The sequence below is a fragment of the Phyllopteryx taeniolatus genome, chromosome 11 (assembly GCF_024500385.1).
Source record: "Phyllopteryx taeniolatus isolate TA_2022b chromosome 11, UOR_Ptae_1.2, whole genome shotgun sequence".
Lineage (NCBI taxonomy): Eukaryota > Metazoa > Chordata > Actinopteri > Syngnathiformes > Syngnathidae > Phyllopteryx > Phyllopteryx taeniolatus.
Genome location: NC_084512.1, coordinates 13608760 through 13626980, shown reverse-complemented (window position 1 = coordinate 13626980; position 18221 = coordinate 13608760). Strand labels below are relative to the sequence as shown.

At 41.4% G+C, this 18221-nt stretch overlaps 1 protein-coding gene across 25 annotated transcripts in view; it reads left to right on the top strand.

The window, feature by feature from the left end:
* The window catches only part of LOC133486280 (neurexin-1a-like), a 254088-nt gene that overhangs the window by 112894 nt on the left and 122973 nt on the right, over positions 1 to 18221 (top strand). For 17 of the 25 annotated variants that reach the window (XR_009790980.1, XR_009790981.1, XM_061791204.1 and 14 more), the window contains 3 exons: positions 3097 to 3480; positions 16295 to 16498; positions 18162 to 18188. Coding sequence is in view for 23 of the 25 variants with exons in the window: in XM_061791204.1 (XP_061647188.1) it covers positions 3097 to 3480; positions 16295 to 16498; positions 18162 to 18188 (615 nt within the window). In the remaining 2 variants the exon portion in view is untranslated. The remainder of the gene's footprint in view (positions 1 to 3096; positions 3481 to 16294; positions 16499 to 18161; positions 18189 to 18221) is intronic. The other 8 variants (XM_061791209.1, XM_061791208.1, XM_061791222.1 and 5 more) reach the window with 1 other exon arrangement.

Here is an 18221-nt window from a genome sequence, read left to right as displayed (position 1 = left end):
GACTAAAAACTAAAGTGCACCACAGGAGCCAAATGTAATCATCTGCAGCTGGGTCTTCTATGACCGACACTTGAGCTGCATCCATGACAATAGTGGATAATGATGCCCGCTGTATTCAACTAAACAGGCTCTTCCTACAGAACCAAATATGTGAATGGACTCAAGCTCTCTGACAGCATCTTGTAACCTCAATACATTAGAGCCGCTAAGCGACACTCTGCTTTTAAGTGAGGGCTTCTAGGCTGAGAGTGGTGTCGGTCACAGATATAATACATGAGCATTACTCTGTTGTGGAACCCACTTTCTCCCACGGTGTGTGCTCCGTTGCCACACGCACACAAAGAATAAGACCACGTACGTACACATACACATTCACAGAGGCAACACATCTCAGTAGCTCTCTCTCCCTACAGAGAATCCAATCACATAGAGAGATTTGGCTGTATCGTCCTAACTGGATTGTAGTAATCCTCGGTTTAACACATTTTGGGGATGTGTGAGTCGGGTTAGGAGGCATCATGCCAAGTTGTGCCTGGCTGCTGATGCAGAAAGTATGGGAGCCCAGCTTTCAAGTTTAATAATAAGGGTAGGGGTCAAACCTCTGGCAACCTTTGAAAGTTTGTTGTCATGGGGAGCTTCATCATCATGATTCAGTGCACATTGTTAGTTTGAAGTTTCTTAGTTTATCATGTGCTTAACTCCGATGTTGTTTGGTACTGTGCTCCTTCATCTGCTTTTTTTTTTTTTATCTGTAGTTGTTCTCATGCCCTTTGCAGACATCTTTATCTTCATGTTCCCATCTTGTACTAGCTCCATCTCCTCCTCTTTTAGCTCCATCTCCTCCTCTTTTATGCTCTGCAGCATTCACACACTTGCGTCCCCTAACCCTTTTGGCGATGAATGATGTTCCAAACATAGTCCTAAGTTGTTTTCATGCGTTACGATCCTCATGCTACTCGCCTGGTGATGGCACATGTCCCACGGGATTCTTTAGTGCCTTCCGACAGTGTAGCTTGACTGTGTTTACACACTTCCCTTACAGGACTGTGACAAGAAAGCAGAGCACTCTGAACCCATCTTTTAAATATGCTTACATCCTCTCCTCTCCCACTCGCATCAATTTATAAAGCCTACCTCTGGACAAAAAAATATATATAATAATATCCTTCTTTGATTATTCATACCAATAATAGGATCCACATGTAATGGACCGTAAAAAAGTCATTTGATGATGATTTAAGAAATCAAGGATATGGTTGGCCATGCCATTGGGATGGGCATTTCACCAAAACAATCATTGATTATTGTTAAAATGTTATAATAAATATAATAAATTAATTGTCATTACTGTTTTTATAGACAAATCTCACTGCATGTTCTGAACTGAATTAGTGGACTTAATTTTGTCTTAGTTGCTTCATGACACAATTAGTTTACAATCAAACATACACAATTGAACATTTTTCAATTCATGAACACATCATTTACTATACCCATTTTGACCGTCCCATTTTGGGCTTGTCATGATGTTAAGTGGGGCAGGGCACAAAAGTGAAAGGTGGATACTCCCATCACTAACCACACTGACCACACTAATGTTGACTCTTTAGTTAAGTACCTGCTCTAGGATGAGGACATAGTTTTGTCACTAATGAGTTTGATGTAGTGTGCTCATTAGCTGTAACCTGAAGGGAGCTGTTCTGGCTGTGTAGCGGGTGGCCCTAGCCAAGTGTGCAAAGCTTGGAAGTCACAACAGATGTGGCTAGAAAGAGCAGGGGCAGTCAGTGGTGGCAGGGAAGCATTGAAACAGATGTCTTGGGCCAAGACCCTGAAAACGGGCTACAACATGCTGGTGGGACCACGTTAATAATTCTGCTCCTGGTTATTCAATATTCTCTCGTCAATGCTGGCTCACCATGAATAGAAAGAACATATGCATGTTTAACGATGATCATCATATGGCCATAATAGATGTACCAGCTACAACCCTAACAATATATTCTAACCACATATTTATCATAAATACAAATAATATAATACTGTATTCACAGTCATGCATGCTAATGGTAGATGTAATAAAATGTGAATGGCCCCATTTAATGTTTAATGTGTCCATAAAATGCCATACATCCCTGATAAAAATTAACATGGGTTTTGGGGCTTTCCGGTCTCCACACAGCACCCCAAACAGTTTGAGTAGAAAAGTAACTTAAAAGCTCTGCTCTCATTTCACAACAAACAGTGAAGACATGCAGCCAGACAAATAAACTATTAGCCCCTCATATCTTTGGTTGCAAGCGTCTCCTACTCAAAATGCAAATTATTATTTTATGGCAATATTATTTTGGAGCATCCTTACCCTATTTCTCTGCTGCTCTCTTCAGCCAGAAACCTACTGTAGAGATTACTGCATGAGGGAAGTAAAGGCAGTAGGTATGAATTAAAGATCCACAATGGTACCTAAAAGTAACAGATCCATTTACAAATTAATCACTTCCTCCAATTCCACACTACGGCCTTCCTTTTCTAAACTTTACAGTCTAGTCATGTCCGCTGTTGTTTACCATTCTCCAGATCGAGAATTAAACCTGAATGAGAGTGATAAATCACAGTGGAGAAACACGCAAACTCTGGTTGCAGGTTTACATTGGAGAGGAAAACAGAAGGAGAGACCGAGTGAAAAACGCTGCAGACCGTTAATCAAGTTCAAAAAGATGGCTGTAATTTTTTTTTATGACTGGCTGAAATGATTGAAGGGGTGCCAAATTTGTATTCGCCTCTGTGGTCGCTCACACTTTTTTTTTTTTTTTATGACTGCTCTTTGAAGATAAATGAGATGTATAATGAGGTATCCAAGGAAAATGGAAAGGATGCTAGGGATCCAGGATTAAGCAGCTAATAGACTAGCTGCCTGGTGATTAATGTGTCTTATCAACACTCATCAGTCTTTCTAAATGAAGAAAGCCCTGACCCTGTCTCAATAGATAACAGCAATTAGGCTAACTTCTCCATTTTACCATCTTTAAATGAGTTTTCCGAATTTCACACCTGATGAAAAAACAAGAGAGAAAATTATCCATCTGTGTCTGTTTTCAGGTACCATCTCTATCAACACCCTCCGAACTGCCTATACAGCCCCTGGAGAAAGTGAGATTCTAGACTTGGATGATAATCTTTACCTCGGGGGTCTGCCAGAGAACAAAATGGGCTTGGTGTTCCCCACTGAGGTGTGGACAGCTCTGCTTAACTATGGCTATGTTGGCTGCATCCGGGATCTATTTATTGATGGACAAAGTAAAGATGTGCGGAGCCTGGCTGAAATTCAGAAGGCTGCCGGAGTCAAGCCCTCGTGCTCTAAGGAGCCTCCCAAACAGTGTTTGAGCAATCCCTGCCAAAACAACGGCATCTGCAGAGAAGGCTGGAACCGATATGTATGCGACTGCTCTGGAACTGGATACCTGGGCCGCTCCTGTGAAAGAGGTAGGACGTCCTTCCTAGCTGTGGTTGAAATGTTGTCAGCACTGCACAATGACCCAATTCCTCTTCTCTGTGTTTTTCATATTTCCACAGTATTATTACTTTTTATTATCAAAAGAATTATGGAAATTTAAAGGGACAAATTACAGTAAAATCTATGCCATATTTTAAGTATTTTAACATTCTTAACAGTGTTACAAGTGTAGAAAGAGTTATAGCTTACAATGACACGAAATATTTACTATTATTAATGATGAGATATGTGACTAAGTGATAGCAAAAATCGAAGGGAGGAGACAGTTGAGACAGGAGTTGCACATTAACGCTGAACATTCCATTTTAGTATGATGTCAATTTATTGTCAATTGTCGGCAGACACACACCCTTGGGCCATATTCGCTGGGTGTGGGGCCACTCCCTCATTGCGATAAATGACTTATAACCATATGCATTTATTGGGTATCCCCTCACTTACACTCTTGTCCTACAGATGTTTAGAATTTACATAACCACTCCCACCACACTTCAGTTATCCACGACCGCTGTCCTGCATGCTTCCCCTCCTGTCCCTATCCTGTCCAGTCCTGTCCTTCCCTCACAGGCTGTAGCACTACTGACCCATAAAACACGAAAATCAAATGTGTCATTGTACTAGCTGTACAATGCTTTACTTTCCTCATATTGTTTACAGCTAATGCTTTGTCTTTTGTTGTCTTCATTTCCTATAAAATGTAGTTACCGTTTTGCTCTCTCTCCTTTTGGTTTTTTCTGTCACTCCCCTTTAAAAGTTCTGTTCGACTGAACAACTGTGATTCTCTATAAATAACCATCAGAATACAAAGAAACCACAGTGGCAGCTTAAAAGGTCCACTGTGACACAGTATAACTGTTCCGGCATAAAAGGGATACAGATTCTCCTTTCTGCTTGACCTAACAGCCGAACTGGACACACACACACACACGCAGATGCACAAAAAAAAAAAAATAATAATAATAATATATATATATAAAGTCAATTTTGACTTTCAGTGTTACCCTGACTTGAGTTGCGAGCCATTGCTCATTAGACTTTTTGCTGTGTTGCAAGAGAAATTTTGACTGACAGTATAAGCTTCAGACACTTTGTCACTCGATGGCGGTAACAAACTTTGCAACATCAAGCCACCATAAGAACATGTGGTTACCTTGTAGTCGAAGTGCAGGTGTCTTTTGTGTTCTTGCATTTTTCCTTTTCAGTGCAGACATTTTGCCAAATATCTTTTTTCTAACCATGGGTCCTAAGAAAGTGAGTGCTGAGAAGCCAAAATGGCTGATGTGCATTGAATTAAAGCTTGAAATCATTGAAAGACATGAGCGAGGTTTGCGTGTAGTCAACTACGGGAAGCAGTATGAGAGTAACATTTCTCTGGTACAGTGGGTAAGGAAAGTATTCAGACCCCCTTAAATTTTCACTCTTTGTTATAGTTCAGCCATTTGCTAAAATCATTAAAGTGCTTTTTTCCTCACATTAATGTACACACAGCACCCCATATTGACAGAACAAAACAAAATTGTTGAAACCTTTACGGATTTATTAAGAAAGAAAAACTGAAATATCACACAGCCATAAGTATTCAGACCCTTTGCTGTGACACTCATTTATTTAACTCGGGTGCTGTCCATTTCTTCTGATCATCCTTGAGATGGTTCTACAGCTTCATTTGGAGTCCAGCTGTATTTGATTATACTGATTGGACTTGATTAGGAAAGCCACACACCTGTCTATATAAGACCTTACAGCTCAGTGCATGTAAGAGCAAATGAGAATCATGAGGTCAAAGCAACTGCCTGAAGAGCTCAAAGACAGAATTGAGGCAAGGCATAGATCTGGCCAAGGTTACACAAAACCTTGTGCTGCACTTAACTCATTCAACATTTAAGCCGTCAATGGCAGTGAATGTTGTTAAGGTTCCTAAGAGCACAGTGGCCTCCATAATCCTTAAATGGAAGACGTTTGGGATGACCAGTACCCTTCCTAGAGCTGGCCGTCCGGCCAAACTGAGCAATCGAGGGAGAAGAGCCTTGGTGAGAGAGGTAAAGAAGAACCCAAAGATCACTGTGGCTCAGCTCCAGAGATGCAGTCGGGAGATGGGAGAAAGTTCTAGAAAGTCGACCATCACTACAGCCCTCCACCAGTCGGGGCTTTATGCCAGAGTGGCCCGACGGAAGCCTCTCCTCAGTGCAAGACATGAACGCCCGCATGGAGTTTGCTAAAAAACACCTGAAGGACTCCAAGATGGTGAGAAATGAGATTCTCTAGTCTGATGAGACCAAGATAGAACCTTTTGGCCTTAATTCTCAGCGGTATGTGTGGAGAAAATCATGCACTGCTCATCACCTGTCCAATACAGTCCCAACAGTGAAGCATGGTGGTGGTAGCATCATCCCGTGGGGGTGTTTGTCAGCTGCAGGTACAGGACGACTGGTTGCAATCGGAGGAAAGATTAATGCGGCCAAGTACAGGGATATCCTGGACGAAAACCTTCTCCAGAGTGCTCAGGACTTCAGACTGGGCCAAAGGTTCACCTTCCAACAAGACAATGACCCTAAGCACACAGCTAAAATAACGAAGGAGTGGCTTCAGAACAACTCCGTTATTGTTCTTGAATGACCCAGCCAGAGCCCTGACTTAAACCCAATGGAGCATCTCTGGAGAGACCTGAAAATGGTTGTCCACCAATGTTCACCATCCAACCTGACAGAACTGGAGAGGATCTGCAAGGAGGAATGGCAGAGGATCCCCAAATCCAGGTGTGAAAAACTTGTTGCATCATTCCCAATAAGACTCATCGCTGTATTAGCTCAAAAGGGTGCTTCTACTAAATACTGAGCAAATGGTCTGAATACTTATGGCTTTGTGATATTTCAGTTTTTCTTTTTTAATAAATCTGCAAAGATTTCAACAATTCAATTTTTTTCTGTCAATTTGGGTGCTGTGTGTACATTAATGAGGAAAAAAATGAACCTCACAGGAGAAGCAGCTGAAAGTGAGGAAAGCGTGGTGAAAAAGAAAAAACTGTGATGTGAGAAGCAATTAAGGAAAAACACTATTTATGTATTTGTTTTTATACATTGCAATACTGTACAGTGTTACTTTACAGGGCTAGAACTGATTAATGACATTTACATTAATTTCAATGGGGAAAGTTGATTTGAGATTTGGGTGATTTGAGTTACAAGTGTAGCTACAGAACGAATTAAACTCCTAGTCAAGGTAGCATTGTAATGTACTAAGATCCCATGAAAGAGTTGTATACCATTTTCCTACACCGTAAAACTATATCCGGGTGTAAAGGTCATCATCACACTTTTCCTTTTTGTCATCACTTGTATCCTTTTGTGGTAGCATTAGAAAAAAACTAAAAAGCCAAAGAAAAAGCAGTTAATCCTTGTGATGCTCACTGAGTGGGAGTATTGCAAAGGTTTGGCTGAACTTTACAACTATCATTGTATGTAGTTACATATTTGAAATTGTATGCCTTTAAGGCAGGGGTGTCAAACTCATTTTCACCGAGGGCCATATTGGCATTATCGAGGCCGTCGAAGGGCCAGTTAGATGTCAATAAATGTAACTAAATGTAATGTAAAATAAATGTAACTATACTCTTCAACATATTGTTAAATAACTGTATTTATTATTATTATTATTATTATGGGGTTCAAATCCCGGCCCCGCCTGCGTGGGTTTTCTCTGGGTACTCCGGTTTCCTCCCACATACCAAAAACATGCAGGGTACATTAATTGAAGACTCTAAATTGCCCCTAGGTGTGAATGTGAGTCCAAATGGTTGTTTGTTTCTATGTGCCCTGCAATTGGCTGGCGACCAGTTCAGGGTGTGCCCCGCCTCTCACCCGAAGATGGCTGGGATAGGCTCCAGCACGCCCGCGACCCTATTGAGGTGAAGCTGAACGGAAGATGAATGAATGAATGAATGAATCTCCAAAGTAATTCTCATAACTAAGTTATGACGTTAACTGTTTTCAAAAGTTTTTTTGTTATGCTTGACACTTTTGCACTACTCAGAACATTGGGGACAAATCGGCCTGGGATAAAGTGCAAAGGGAATATGACCTGCTAATGAGAAATGTATGAATAGTGAATACTGTAAAAATGTGTCTGCATGAATACAGAAACATTTGGACACAGCAGCAGAAACATATATCTATTTGTTTTCCAATCTTTGTTGAAAAAGCCTTCTATCTGAATCAAAGTACTTTACACTGATGCGGGTACACTACCACCTAGTGGTAAAATCCCGTCACTTGGCGGTAATTTGTAAGACAGCGATGTACACGTGGAAACTGCTCAATTGACTTATTTTAAGACCTTTCAAGACCCCATGGGCCACATAAAATGACACGGCAGGCCACATTTGGCCCACGGGCCATGAGTTTGACTGAGGTACTTTAAGGTGAAAAAGTATTGTTTGAGAGGAGCCTGGTGGTGTTTCCTTTTTAAAATCAGTGATCCTGATTTTGTAACGTGCAAAAACAGAAAAGATAATTTTAACATGCCACTGCAAAGCAGACAGAAAAAGCCAGGGTTTGTAGAATGTTGAGTGTATGCCTATGTTGAATGGCAGATGACAGATGCACCGCTGGTGGTCATAGTTAGAGTAGCATGCACAATAGCTTGCAAATTGGCTGTCTTCTGTTAACCGTTTAACTCATCATACCGCTCGGCACAGTATACAGATAATTTCTCCTCCAAAGGATACAAATATGAGAAGTGAGTGAAGTCTTAAGATTCTGTGCCTTGGCTAACTATGCAAATCTCTATTGCATAAAAACATTACCCAAGCAGTACAAACGCAACTACTGGGAATGGATTCAGTGTGGGTTGTCTTATGGATCTACAGTTTTGATAGATCTCTCTGAATTACAGACATACTGTGTGTGTGTTTGGGTTTCACTGAGAGCATAGCTCAGCAAGGTTGTGGCAGTGCTTTTCTGCCTACATCAGCTTGTTGGCCTTTGAAGAGAAGATTAGTCTGAGTCTGACCCGCTTGATCAAAATCGAGCTCGATCAAAACAACAACCTTCTGCTGTTTGAGAGTGCCAAATCCTTCTGTTGCTAATATTATTCTCATAAAGGCTGTAATTAAATATTTTTGCTTATTTTATATATAACAGACAGAGCAATTAAAATGGATTAATTGAATATTTTGATTGCACTTTGAAATATGTACATCTTGCAATTTGATTCATTGCTGAGAGACTAAATAATTCTATTCAGTAGTTTTTAAATTTTTTTAATCATAGTTGATATTTTCCATTTGTATGTTTAATAGTAATACAAAGCATTAGGGAAGAGGATAATTACAACAATAGCAACAATAATACAATACAAAACGTCTCTTCTACATACACAGTGCAAAGCATAATCATGAACATTTTGAAATATGTGCAGCTTGCAACATGATTAATTGCTGAGAGACTGAATAATTCTATTTACCGGTAGTAGTTTTTTTAATCATAAGTGATGTTTCCATATGTATGTTTGTCTTGTACCTAGATTAATAGCAACACAAAGCATTAGGGAAGAGGATAATTACAACAATAGCAACAGTAATGCGATACAAAACATCTCTTCTACATGCACAGTGCAAAGTATAATCATCAACATTTTGAAATATGTGCAGCTTGCAATATGATTAATTGCTGAGAGACTGAATAATTCTATTTACCGGTAGTAGTTTTTTTAATCATAGGTGATGTTTCCATATGTATGTTTGTCTTGTACCTAGATTAATAGCATCACAAAGCATTGGGGAAGAGGATAATTACAATAGCAATGATAATGCTATACAAAACTTCTGTTCTACACGCACAGCGCAAAGCATGCATAATAATGAACAGATTGAAAATGCGTAATTAAGGCAAATATCAAAAAGAGGTGAAGCATGTGACAATGTTATCATGGTCCAATACACTACAGATTTCCTCATCGGAAAACATTCCACATGTTATCATAGATTGCATTACTGACATTTACGGGTAAATGACAGAATTCCATGATCTAGCATTTTGTTTGAGTATTTGTGTTATGAAGACTCATTACCTACAGATGAATTCTTTGTGTCCTCATTCATGTGCCCGCTGCAGCATTCCCTTATTTTTTCTCCATTTGAAATAAATTCAATATCCATCCATCCATTCTCCCCGTGCCTGCGTGGGTTTTCTCCGGGCACTCCGGTTTCCTCCCACATCCCAAAAACATGCATGGTAAGTTAATTGACAACTCTAAATTGCCCGTAGGTGTGAATGTGAGTGCCAACTGTTGTTTGTCTGTATGTGCCCTGCGATTGGCTGGCAACCAGTTAAGGGTGTACCGCGCCTCCTGCCCGATGATAGCTGGGATAGGCTCCAGCACGACCGCGACCCTAGTGAGGTGAAGCGAAGCGAGGTGAATTTTGATAGTACTGTGTATGACGTAGGGAGTCACTGAAAATTTGGGGCCAAAAATGGCCCAAAAGTGCACTTTTGGTTTATATATTATCCATCCGGCGGCACGGTAGCCGACTGGTTAGAGCGTCAGCCTCACAGTTCTGAGGACCCGGGTTCAATCCCCGGCCCCGCCTGTGTGGAGTTTGCATGTTCTCCCCGTGCCTGCGTGGGTTTTCTCCGGGCACTCCGGTTTCCTCCCACATCCCAGAAACATGCATTAATTGGAGACTCTAAATTGCCTGTAGGCATGACTGTGAGTGCGAATGGTTGTTTGTTTGCTGGATCCTATCCCAGCTATCTTCAGGCGAGAGGCGGGGTACACCCTGTACTGGTTGCCAACCAATTGCAAGGCACACATAAACAAACAACCATTCGCACTCACAGTCACACTTCGGGGCAATTTAGAGACTTCAATTAACCTACCATGCATGTTTTTGGGATGTGGGAGGAAACCGGAGTGCCCGGCGAAAACCCACACAGGCACGGGGCGAACATGCAAACTCCACAAAGGCGGGGCTTTTTTTGGATTGAACCCCGGTCCTCGGAACTGTGAGGCAGACGCTCTAACCAGTTGTCCAACGTGCCGCCTAAATTCAATATATAAAGCAAAATTAAGCTGTGTTTTAAAATGTGGCTACTTTGAGAAACTATAAAATGAAGAGGGGCACTCATTCCCTCTCCACTCTCATATCTATTTGCAATGGAAATCAAACCAGGGAGTCTATAGCCGCAAGCAACACCGGTGACCACTGAATTATCTACAAACTAGTGGGTGACATCGTCACTTATATTGGTGATCTGTGGTTGCGACACAATCTTGCGGAATTACAATGGGACTTGAACATAAAAATAGTAGGAAGTGGTAAAAGCCATAGAAGGACCCAAATAGAAAGAGACAACAACCGCATTTGATGCTACAGCAGCGCAATGTGATATATTTCATGAAAGTGTTTTCATAGCGAACATCCTATACTATATATGTCTTTTAATTATGCCAGTTGAGCCTTGCTTTGCTCTGCTGAGCACTGTTTTGCTTTGCCAGTCCCCCACGTGTGTTCCAGTTCTGGCTAATAAGACGACAGAAATATGGGCACAGTATGTGAGGGAGGTGGAGCGGGCACTGTATACAGATCATTTTCTCACTTCACTTCGGAAAGATAATTAATTATCTGGAGAGTGTTCTTTAGATTAACAATGGCAGAATCAGCTTGACTTCAACGGAAAATTTGAGCAAATGGAAAAGAAAGTGTTGCATCCTCACAGCCATTAGTTCATTGTCACAGTTTTTCCTTTTCTTCTCACATTCAAGTGTCTTGCTGTCTTTTGGCCAGGTTGCTCATCTCTCATATTTTCTGGCTGTGTCTACACATACATTGGCATTAGTGTGTGAGTGAGTGGGAGCAGTGGTATGGAGGAAGTGCCCTGGCCTGCTGCCAGCTGTTTTGATGGCTCCAGATTGCCATGATGCTGGTCGGATGCAGCAGGCTCCAGTAAGCAGAGGAGCTGTCAAAAGAATTACCCCAGCTCTCACTTATCCGAGCATGGTGTACCCCCCGGTGGCAACGTACAGCAATTACATATGGTGTAGGAGGACAACGACTGCAACGTAGCTGCAGGAACAAGGGGGTGGTGCTTCTAGAGTGAGAAATGAAGCTATTTGGCCTATTTTGAGAGATTTTAATTAAGCAGACAAAGCAATTTTGCCCATGCATCCCTGATGTCTACCCCTCCATTGTTAATCCAGCTGCTAATTAGCCCAAATATTAGTGTAAGGCCAAGGCAGTCTACCAGATGGCTTGTTGCAGGACATGCACATATTCCCTAATGAGATTTGACATTCCGGATTGCTGAGTGCAGCAAGTACCTGCATTAAATGTAGATTTTGGATCAATATACAGTGTACTATTGTGCGTTGAACACACGTAAACATGTAATTTGCTGTTAGATGCATATTGCAGCAGGTTACACTGTGTAAATTACTATAAGACTTGAATTTACTGATCTGGAATGTGCCATTAACTCCAAGTATGGATGCATATGTTTGCTATATGTATACATTAACCATAATTGCCATACATTAGCGTACCTGCCAAAAAGTCCATAGGTGCATTATCAACAATAATTTAATACAACATATTACTATGTGCCGGCACGGTGGACGACTGGTTAGCACATCTGCCTCACAGTTCTGGGACCAGGGTTCAAATCCTGGCCCCGCCTGTGTGGAGTTTGCATGTTCTCCCCGTGCCTGCGTGGGTTTTCTCCGGGCACTGCGGTTTCCTCCCGCATCCCAAAAACATGCGTGGTAGGTTGATTGAGGACTCTAAATTGCCCGTAGGTGTGAATGTGAGTGCGAATGGTAGTTTGTTTCTATGCGATTGGCTGGCGGCCAGTTCAGGGTGTACCCCGCCTCCCGCCCGAAGATAGCTGGGATGGGCTCCAGCAGCCCGCGACCCTAGTGAGGATAAGCGGGAAAGAAAATGGATGGATGGATATTACTATGTAAAAAGTGAACATAAGCGTTCTAAAAAAAAATGTATCCTCAGCATACAGGATGCTCATCCTATTTAAGCAAATTTTACATAATTTAATGACATAATTGTTAATCACTCTTCACTTGACTACTGTATAATCACAAATTAGACTGATTGGCTCAGTGCCTTCCAGCCGCTTACAATGTACGGTTATTTGGTTGGAAAACATGCCAACTGTTATCGTTGGAATAGAGGCATAAGGGGTTTCAGTGGATATGAATGAGAATAGATGTCACATTAATTCATCATTAGTCCAAAATTTTTCTTTGTCCAAATTTAAAAGCTGTACCTTCGGGTGGTATTAGTAGTTTCTCATTATAGCTCCTAAGAGACTGTGATAGTATCATCAAAGTCTTGAGATTTGGGATTAATTTGTATATCATTAAAATAAGGGATAATTCTCTTTTAAGAGTCCACAAGGGCTGTGGAACCTGATTTTCCTTTGTAGTGTAGCCGTCGTATATATAATCCTGATGACACATAAGATTAAAGTTCCAAATTCTTAAAGAGAGACCCAATAATCCATGCACAAACTAGGTTGCTGCGCTGTGGCCATGCAGGGACAAATGTATGCCAACAACTGTAAAGATATCATACTGGCTCTGGAGACAATGTGCAGGAATCCTGTCACTTGACAGAATTTGCTTTTCACATATTTAATCATTAGAACTCTACTTATTGGATTGTGCATGGTCCAAGAATGCTATGCTAAAGAGGACAGTGTCTTTGAATTATTTATAGCATACTATTGTCATTTCCTCCTATTTATCCTGAACCTTGAAGATATATTTTCCCAAAGCCTTTGGCAGTTGTCCCCCAGCAAAATGTAAATTGGATTGGACCTGGTGCCCTAGTACCTTGGCATGCACGTCACAATTTTGTGACATGCAGTTGACAGCTCCCCTTCCTTGCAGAGCCTCTTCTCCTGAGGGGAGAACGGAAGGAAGAAACGGTGTAGTGTGTGCTATTCCTTCCCCTTGTTAGTATCAAAGCCTAATTTGTCACATCACACGGATGTAAACACATGCTGACTCCTCTGAAAAGCACACACAACAACAGTGTTTTCTGTTTTACATGAGGGAAAATTATTGCTTGGTTTAGTTTGGTGGCTTCTATCTGCCCTGTGACCGTCTCCTGTCGGGCACACTACCAGCCTCATTCTGCTCAATTTATTTTCATACAAGAGCCCCAGAAAACGACTGCATTCAGTATTACATTTTTCAGTGGTGCTCACTTTGGACGAGGCTGTGATTCCCTCACATTTTACTCAACATCTCGACACATACGTTTGGACTTTTCTCCTCTTTGCTTCGCGAATGTTTGAAAAGGTGACGTAATGGTCTTAGTGATTAAAAACACCAGTTTCATTTTCAATCTCACTGCAGACTCTAGTGGCAATCACATCTAGTAAATTACGAGGAAACAAGGCAATTCAACTCATTGCTCCAAATATTTTGGATTGTATACCCGTGGTTGTTGTCTTCCTGCAGTATAATATATTCTCTATAAGCTGAGGCATATGAAAAGGCATTTTTTCCCCCCCTATAGTAGGAATTTGATATGATGATTATGTTCATCAGCATTGCGTATACAGTACATCCTATTTTCACAGATGGGATTAACTAGAGAAAGAATGAGAATGGGACTAAAGAAAATGGATCAAATATTGTGAGCTTGTATGTACTAGGTGTAAAGAGTAGCAAACCACTGCACATACTGTATGCTCCGGAAACAAGCACTATTTGGACTTTGAACTGCGTATTTCCAAGCATTTTCCGACAAGTTTCCAAATGCAACTACCTGCTTTATCAGCCCGGTTGGAAGCAATGTGACTCGTTGTTGCACACCCCTGTCATCTGCAGGGTACCCCAGGAGGGGCGTAGAGAAATTAGATTTGGGTGAGAAACGTGACTGAGTCGAGTACGGAAGGGATGGATGTGACATGTGACTCTGTGTGACTGGGAAGTGGTGATGAGGCGCTGTGTGGGACAGTGATACCCTATAACCCCAAAACTATCTGTCTCCCTCGCCTCCGAACTGTCTGTCTCAGCACAGCAAGAGCAGTAATGGCTTTGTTATTGGGTTGCGATTTAGTTACATTCCCAGAAATGCTGTTACAAACTCCTGCCAGCGTTGAACAATTTCCCTGGCATTTCTCTAGACAGCTGCCTAATGCTTTGAGTAAATGTTGCGAGCAGACCCTCAATATGCAAGGGTAATAGACAAACACAGATCATGTTGATCTTAATATGTCTCGCCTACATCAATGTCCCAGTGTAGTTTGTCGTTGTGACGCACAAAACGTGGAAACAATGCTCCAGTCACTTTATATTAATTTGAGTTACTTCTTTTATTCATGGAATATGATCCTGTCATAGCATGTACTATACTGTATGTGCTTCCATGCTCCATAATGTTTGGAGGCCACCTCCTAAACATGATAGAATTGATAGAAAGTCTGTTTGGATGCCATTTTTGAGACAATGATTAATCCTGAGCAACGGCGATCTATAATTCTGTTCTGTGAGTCACAAATGTCTTTCGAAGCACACTAGCAATGCGCTTACGGCTGAGTGGCACATGCAAATGACCACATTCTTATTCGTGTTTCACATCTCCCTTGTTTATTTATTCTCCTTTGCATCTCTACACGACTATATACAAGTGTACCAAAGTTGTTTCCTCGGCATTACTTTTGATCAAGCATAAGCATGAAACTAGAAATTGCGGTTTACTTATAGAAACTGTAAAATCTCTTGTTGAACAAAATTCCATTATAAGAAAATAAATGACTACAACAGTGGTTAATATATCACAGCTCCCGAGGGGAAGTGATTTCCAACCACTGTGTGATGGCACATTAGTGTGCCCTGAAAGATCATCGTTGTGGCACGAGAAATTCTCCAATTTCACTTCATTGGTCCGAAAATTTATTTTGAACACATATTGTATATTTGGTCATCTATCTATGCCAGCGACATATAGTGAAAGTCAGAATAATTAAATGCTCTTCCACTAGAGCACATAAGGTACAATTAACCTGTGTATCCACTTGTTACTGTTCAAACAACAGAATGAGTCATGGCTTCCTGCACGTATATAAGTTTTGTGTTGAACTATACGGGCCCAGATAAAAATTTACACAGTAAGTCAATTTTTGCATTAATTGAGATAAGATTAGGCGGCACGGTGGCCGACTGGTTAGAGCGTCAGCCTCACAGTTCTGAGGTGCGGGGTTCAATCCCCGTCCCCGCCTGTGTGGAGTTTGCATGTTCTCCTCGTGCCTGCGTGGGTTTTCTCCGGGCACTCCGGTTTCCTCCCACATCCCAAAAACATGCATTAATTGGAGACTCTAAATTGCCCGTAGGCATGACTGTCAGTGTGAATGGTTGTTTGTTTCTATGTGCCCTGCGATTGGCTGGCAACCAGTTCAGGGTGTACCCCGCCTCCAGCCCGATGACAGCTGGGATAGGCTCCAGCACGCCCGCGACCCTAGTGAGGAGAAGCGGCTCAGAAAATGGATGGATGGAGATAAGATTATTCCAGTTTCTATAGTTTTTGTGCCTTTTTTGTTTAGTGGTGTGTTGTGACTTTTGAAAAATAAAGGTTGGGAAAGACTGCTCTAGGGTCCATAAGCATTAGGGAATAACATCAGAGAAATCTGATTGGAAACATTTATTTAAGGGATGTATTTTAACCCCTTCAACTGGACTGACATCCCATACTTGAGGCAAAACTGGCGAATTCTGTATCACTGATCTTACAATTCTTTGCCCCTCTCTTCATTCTATTTGCAGAGGCGACGGTCCTCAGTTACGACGGCAGCAAGTTTATGAAGGTCCAGCTGCCAGTGGTGATGCACACAGAAGCTGAAGATGTTTCTATGCGCTTCCGATCCCAACGAGCCTATGGCATCCTAATCGCCACCACCTCTCGGGACTCGGCCGACACCCTGCGTCTGGAGTTGGAGAGCGGTCGCGTTCGGCTGACCGTTAATTTAGGTAGCGAACCAAGCGCGTATCCTCTACAGCAGCAAAGTCATGCGTCAAATTGAGCTAAATTATGCCTGACAACTCTTTCAAATGCACCGCCACACCACCACATCCATTGTACCTCACACACATTATTATTATTGCTGTTGTGTTCACACTCTTGAATAGAAAGAGATGGTGTAAAGCTTTCAATGGCAAGAGTCTGCGGCTCTCTGGTTACTGCCACTTGAGCTCACAGTTGCCTTTCCCAGCAAGGAAATGCTCGCCACCCGTTCCCCCAACTTATTCCTCATATGTGTCTTCGTCTGAGACCCGCTGTGGTGCTGTTGCCACCTTATTCTTTCCTGGCGGTCTTTTATTTGCAGATATATCTAATGCCAAGATAGATACGCAGATATATAGACAGACAGACAGACACCGATAATCGCCATCGACAGTATTATTGCTTTTTTTTAACTTATGAAACAGAAATGATTTTCCAAAAAACAACAGGTCACTGTCTCCTCCTCAAAGATATATATATATATATAAGATATGTATCAACTATCAGAAGGCTCACCTTTTTAAAACCTGAGCATTCCCTGTAAGGGCAGGCAAGTGTTGGTCTCTGGCTGTTTGCCCCCACTTTTCTGCTGCGGTTGACAACATACGACAGGCAGGGCCAGAAAGGAAGGCACGGAGGGGGTTTTCGAACTGGGTCACCTATCGCAGAGCACAACATGAGCTGAGCTTTTTCAACCAGGGAGGTAAAAAGGGAAAAATAAGATAAAGCCTGTGTGCCCGCGGCTTACTGTAAGTCAGTCATTAAAGTTGACAACTCGAGCTGCTGTGGTAGAATTAAGACCACAACCCAGCATGCTACAAAAGGGACTAGAAAAAACTGCTTACTTCTTTTGTACACTTTTGTCTTTTACAGCTTTAGAACATAGATACACTTACACATACGTTGGAGTTCAGTCAGTGTCGTACAAATGAACTCCTACTCTCCATTAAGTCAAGGTAAAAATCCGTGAATAATTTTAATGTACTGTAATAAAATGACTGAAATACATATCAGACTTTCTTTAAATGGAGATAATTTTTTTCATAATCATCACAATTTCTCTATTATAGTATATAGCTATTGTAGATGATGATCAGGTAATAATCTTAAAACACTGTGTCATATTTTAGGGGATAATCATGATTTGTTTGCAAAACATTTTCAGAATCATCACAATTTCTCTATTATAGTATACAGCTACAATAGATGATGATCAGGTAATAATCTTAAAACACTGTGTCATATTTTAGGGGATAATCATGATTTGTTTGCAAAATGATAGACATAGTTTCCTAGCTGGCCCTGTCTGACTTTGACCAAAATCTCATGCTCTCATAATATATAAATGTAAATAATTCACCTAGAATATGAAATCAAAACATATATAGAATGAATAGCTATTAATATCATCTATTTTGGATATTCCCAAAAACCATGTTATGCTCCTCTATCTCGACTGCTGCAGCACTTTAGCGGTCATGTTGCAGCTGGAGGCCATGAGTGAGAGCATCAGAGGACGGTCAGCGTCCGTGTGTCTGTCCCCAGAGAGGTGGACTGTATGTTTTACTGATGTCTGCAGCTGCAATGTTGAAAGATGAATTTATCTCTCATCTATTCTTCCCCATCTAGATTGTATCAGGATAAACTGTACCTCCAGTAAGTTACTGCTCACATTCATCTCTTCTATTA